Source organism: Hippopotamus amphibius, chromosome 1 (genome assembly GCF_030028045.1).
Source record: "Hippopotamus amphibius kiboko isolate mHipAmp2 chromosome 1, mHipAmp2.hap2, whole genome shotgun sequence".
NCBI classification, from domain to species: Eukaryota; Metazoa; Chordata; class Mammalia; order Artiodactyla; family Hippopotamidae; genus Hippopotamus; species Hippopotamus amphibius.
The window spans coordinates 115,461,706-115,467,486 of record NC_080186.1 but is presented as its reverse complement, the minus strand read 5'-3'; the positions used below and the strand labels follow the sequence as shown (position 1 = coordinate 115,467,486).

Here is a 5,781-nt window from a genome sequence, read left to right as displayed (position 1 = left end):
TATTATTAACCCTTATTACCTTTATATTAAGAGTTGCCATTCTGCTTCTCAAAGGCATATACAAGAATGCTTCAAGTATGGTCAAAACCTGAAAACCACAAAAACTTCCAATTTATAGGAGAGAGGATGTATACACTGTAGTATACGCACCCAGTATGATTCAGATGTCACAATGAACTGCACTGAAACACAACAATTTTAACAAATCTTGGAAATATAACCTTACCATAAAAGGATTATGCACAGCATGTCTTTCACAAGATTCAAAATATACACTTAAGAAACCTTGAGAAAGTGTTAAAAGAATAAAAGTATGAAAAGAAAAATAATTATTTTAATTATTAACTAAAATATATGATAGATGGATGGAGAGATAGATTTAGATGAAGGGATGCATGCGAACATGAAGAGGCCCACATGGATCAAAGATGAGAGTGGGCCCCAGATCAAGGATTATGATTAATTCTATTGCATGCACCACGGCTGTAATAAACACAAGGGAAGAAAAAAGGAAACCAGGGTCATAGACTGATAATGCTTCAGCCAGAGTTAAATATACACAATAGAAGACACTCTTCTGCTTGGCTATAAAATCTATAATGCCAAGCAGGGTGAAGTCCTTTGGATTCCTATCCTTTCAACCTCCCCTGTGACTGTTACCAGTCATGCTTGGAGATGAGAGAACGGAGAACGGAGAGCAGGGAACAGAGGGACCCCAGAACCTGTGCACAGGCCCCTGAGGATGGGAGCCTTTGGGGAGAAGTGCTCAGGACACAGAGGACAAGGTGGCATCAGAAGGAGGCCGCAGCCCCACAAGGACCGGGAGGGTCCTTTCCTGGGAAATTCATTGTCCTTGGGTCTCTGGGTCATGCAGACTGGAGGCAGGGGTTAGAAACTAGTGCCTCCTTTGAAGCCCAGAATGGATGGGGATATTTCAAGGATCCTTAGAGTAAATGAGGACGCTGGAACGTTGGGTGAAAACTGTCTTGAGTTGCCCAGAGCTGCAGCAGTCCCCACAGCTGGGGCCACAGCAGGAGGAGACTGGAGGGCACTTTGGGGGACATTTGGGGGGGGAATTTAGGGGCAGGGCACTTGGGGGCACTTGGAAATGCACTTGGGAGGGGGCTGGCACTGCTGCTGGTTCTGCTGGTAGGACATCTCAACTGCAGTTAAAGCAACCTTCAAGTAAAATGAAAAGCAAATCAAATGCATCAAGCATAGAATAGAAATATTTTCTATTCCTAAACCACTAACACTCAGCAGGTAACAGGCTTGCAGGATCCTCTCATTCCAGAGCGAAAGTCCCATATATGAGGACACTTGGCATTTACGTCCAGTGCACGGAATGTAGGCTATGCACAAAGATCACCTGGGCACTATTATATCCACACAATTTTATCCTCAGAAATGAACTCACACCTAGGCAGAGGCCCATCCTCTGGAGATGCATCGAGTGTAGGTGTGACATCTGATGGCCAGGGGACTATCCCCAGAGCCTTGGAGGAGCTGTTCCCTCTCCCTCTGGCCACAGGGGCTCTGCTCCCCAAGGCTGATGCCTGCTCTCCCCAGAACTCCCGCTACCCTCCAAGCCCCCTCCCATCCTCTTCACTCTGTCCTGCTCTTTCCTTCACCACTTTCGGGATATGCTCCAGACCCTTCTTCTCCATAAAACCTAGAGTCCTGCCCTGGGTTTGCACACACTCACTCACCAGGACCAGCCTCAGGGTTAGTTCTGGTTCCTGAGGTGTCAGAGACCTTGAGGAAGAAGGGCCAGGGATACCTTTCAAGGGGAGATGCCAGGCTGGACTCAGAGGTGAGCCTTGTCTCTGGAAGTTGCAGGAGCACCTCTTGCACCACCAAGGAAGGAGTGGGGCCATTCCTGACATTCTCCTCCTCACAGTCTTCCCCTTCCTGGAAATCCATACTCACACCCAAGCTTCTCACTGCTGACCAAGAACTGAACAGGCCTTCAGCAAGTCACACCCTTTTTGGAAGATGAACTTTCCAGGTGACCCGAGATTCCCAAGAAGCTGGTCTCACAGCTGAGGCTCCAAGGCCCTGGATCATTGCATGCCAGGCCCTTGTGAGATGGTTGGTCACCCTTGTCCCTCTAAGTTTTGGGAGCTGGGACAGGATGGAGGGAGTTACAATGAGAGGTTAGCAGGTAAAGAGAATTTTTCAGGAAGAATCGGCAAGAAATGATGTCTCTTTGTATGTGTACGATGGAGAAAAGAAATCGTCCAAGAATTATACCAAGATATCAAGTCCCATAACCAGGGCAAAGGTCATGGGATGGAGACAGAACTAGTGTTGGGAAGGGTATAGATGTGAGGTTCTAGCAAGACATTCAGGGGAAGAGATCCAGGAGACATTTAGAGATACCCTCCCGGAGGTTATTCATTGCAAGGCTCAGTGGACTTGGAGGCAAGCTTCACCCTGGTTTCATCATTTTTTATATATCCAGGCAAAAAGTGTGCCAGGTATTTGCTGAACCCTAGAATGACAAGAACAGTGTTTCTTTACTTTACTCACTGGGTCTCACACTCGGATGAGATCCAAACTGTGTTGATAAGCACAAACACCTAAAATGTTACAAAAACCGAAGCTGAAACCCATGCTACAGGGTCCACTCATGAAACAGCATGCTGTCCCAAACTCCTTTGATGTTATGGTTCAGAGATGTGGCCCACAAAAAGTCATTGGACACCAGAGCATATAGTGAAGGTCTTCTCTAACCCGTGGATACTGACAACTAGGGGGGTTGACTGTTGTGATTTTTTATTCAACCACCAATCTATATATATAAGTGTGTGTGTGCAAGTGGATACACACACACACGTCACATAAACACACATACATGCCCCTCCTACTCTCGCTCCATCATGGTTACAAACACCTCTCAGAGAATGAGGAAACTCTGGGTAACCACAGCTGAGACAGAGTGATCTGATCAGAGTGCTGCACAAATGGTTGCAAAATAGTGATTCAGGAGATGAGATTCAGTACCATGTCCTTTGGCTCTCAAGGACTCCTCTCAAGCAAAGAAGCATTTCAAAATGCCAGTGGAATGTGAGATCCTCAGGGTCAAGGTTGTGTCTGATTCACCTCTGAATCCCAAATTCCTGACCAATGTTCCAATCACTAAATGAGTGTCCATTTATGAAGTACTTTGTTCATGGGTTGATTCATTTCACCCTTGCCCTGAAAGCACTTGGAGGGCAGGCAGGCTCTATATCTGAAAACAGATGATAAGTAGATTGGAGATACGGCATCTCTAGCTTCAAAGGGACTTAGTGGTCATCTACTCTCCTCCTTGTGTTGGGACCTCAGCTCTGTCCCTGTCCCTAGCAGGATGAGCAGTACAGAGTGTGCTCGCAAAGGGAGTACATCCATCTATCTGATCCAAACTCTTCCTGGTCACTCACTGACAAACTGAACTCAATCCCTTACTCAGCATCACCCCCTGTTCCCACTAGACCTCAGCGATAGGGAAGCTCTCAGGTCAGAAGCTGCGCACAAGAGGCACCATTCCCAGGGCTCTTATTATAGGTTAGGGATAAGCTCCTTCAGAGTCTGGGCCATATTCCCATCTCTAGCCTGCATATAAGGACTAGGTGCCAGTTATTTATTTTAACATACATTATTAAGCATCTTCTAGGTACCAAACGTACAAGAAAACACATCTTTGCTTTCTTTAGTTCATGTTGAAACCAATGAATACAGTCAGCATTTGAAAAACAATCCCTGCCTGATACTTGGGACACTGAGTCATGTCCCAAAGGTCAAGAACTAGACCTAAAGTGCACCCCAGGTTCCCCAACTCAAAGTCACTGAGATCTGACCTCAGTAGCCTGCCTAATTCTACCGGGACAAGTGTTCATTGTTTTGACTAAAGAAGTTCAGTCAACACTCTCCTTACAACAAAAGAATCAAGCCACACGACAGCCTCCTAGGAGATGTCAAAGGGAGAAGCAGAGACTCAAAATCTCCCTGAAGAGCTGACCCAGGAAGGATGAGTGGATGGAGAGGATTCTTCCCGAGTCAAGGCTCCTGAGCAAAGAGCCCCGGAACAGCAGGTACCTAACGCAGACCTAAAAGGCCAGGCTGGGGTGTGGGAGGGAATCGGAAGAGAATATTTCCTCAACGACAAAAAAATTAAAAATGAACAAACTGTGGCTTTGACCTGAGGTTTCCAGGTGACACATAGAGTCTTTGCCCAGGCACTGGTTCCTTGGGGCTCCGACGTCTGCCCTCCAGGGTTCCAGCCTGTGGGACACTGTGACTGGTAAAGCCCCTAAGACCTTGTCCCAGAAGGGGAATCCTCGGAACTCCCAAGGCCTCCTGGGAGGTGGGATGAGGAGGCGGGGGAGTGTCAGGAAGGACCCAGCACGTGCCTGGTTGTGCAAGAGCCACCTCCTGCCCTTCCCAGAGCCAACCCTGGGGCCTATAAATGACATCCCGGCTCCAGCATCTCATTAGCTCTGACTCCCCAGGGACAACTCTGTGCTCCTGCCTGTGACCAGGGTGAGTGGGAAGTGGAGCCACAGGGGCTCTGAGCAGGACAGGGGAGGAGTGGACAGCTGGGAGGTGAAGAGCAGGGCAGAGGGTGGGGAGCAAGGAGGGAGGCTGAGGAAAGAGGGGGATGCCTTTGCTTCCTGCCACACTGAGCCTCAACAAAATTCAGACAGAACGATTGTGGCTTCAGAAGTCCTTATCACTTTGCCACTCTGAAAGTTGTCCTGGGCTAAAAGGCATGTGTCACTTCATGAAGACTAGGGGCTGATTTTGTATTAAGATGGTGGCACTTCAGAGATTTGGATACTGCATGCAGGACTGGGAAGATGGAGACATCCCTGCTTCCACAGAGAATACATTGTTTACTACATCAGGATGTAAATCTATGTACTTGTAACAAGAGGAAGGATATATCTTATTTCCTTCAGGATGCTTTTCCATGCATTCTAGAATGTATTTCTCGCGGGTTGATTTTAAAGCTGGTGAAAGGCATGATTGTTGATTTAACCTGTGAAAACCATGTAATTCTCCTCTTGCAGGTTGATTGACCTCCTGCCAAGATGTCCTGCCAGCAGAACCAGCAGCAGTGCCAGTGCCCCGCCAAGTGCCCTGTCCCAAAATGCCCCCCCAAGTGCCCCCCAGCCCCTCCATGCTGTGACCCCAGCTGTGGGGACTGCTGCAGCGCTGGGGCTGGGGGCTGCTGCCTGAGCCACCACAGGCGCCGCAGGTCCCACCGCCGCAGACACCACAGCCCTGACTGCTGCAGCCAGCCCTCGGGGGGCTCCGGCTGCTGCGGAGGGGGCAGTGGCCAGTCGTCTGGGGGCTGCTGCTGACCTGGGCCCTGAGGACCTCCGAAGAACCAATGAACAAAGCACCAACTTTTGTGCTTCCCCTCATTCCCCTCCTCCTTTGGACATCCTGACATCCTGGGACTGACAGGGCCTAAGTTACCTCTTAGAACTCTCTGCTTCTCCTCCATTCTCTTTGCAAAAATAAAGTCTCTGTTTCCTACTCAGAAGGTGTCCTGGTCACTCCCTCCACCCTCCCTCAACCAGCTGTTTCCCCTCTGGGGAGCCTGGGGCAAGGGAAGGACATGGCTAAGGGCTGGGTGACTGGGCAGCTTCCCAGGACTTTGTTTAATGAGATATGGAAAACCGTGGCCGGAAGTGTGATGAAACAGATGAAAGTGCACGCGTAACAGAGAAGAGAACTGTTAGTGTTGAAAGAAATGGGGAAGCAGGTAAAAGTGAGAAGGTGCGATTTGAT

General features: G+C 48.8%; 1 protein-coding gene across 2 annotated transcripts; it reads left to right on the top strand.

Annotated features, from left to right (window-relative positions):
* Positions 1 to 4,472: 4,472 nt before the first annotated feature.
* On the top strand, positions 4,473 to 5,533 carry LOC130859494 (late cornified envelope protein 1F-like). 2 transcript variants are annotated; one of them, XM_057746962.1, is made up of 2 exons: positions 4,473 to 4,524; positions 5,055 to 5,533. In XM_057746962.1, the coding sequence occupies exon 2, from the start codon at positions 5,076 to 5,078 to the stop codon at positions 5,346 to 5,348; it is 273 nt and encodes a 90-aa protein (XP_057602945.1). In that variant the 5' UTR covers positions 4,473 to 4,524; positions 5,055 to 5,075; the 3' UTR covers positions 5,349 to 5,533. The 2 variants fall into 2 exon arrangements, with proteins under 2 accessions (XP_057602945.1, XP_057602953.1); XM_057746970.1 differs by having other exon boundaries at positions 4,494 to 4,587.
* The last annotated feature ends 248 nt before the right edge of the window (positions 5,534 to 5,781 follow it).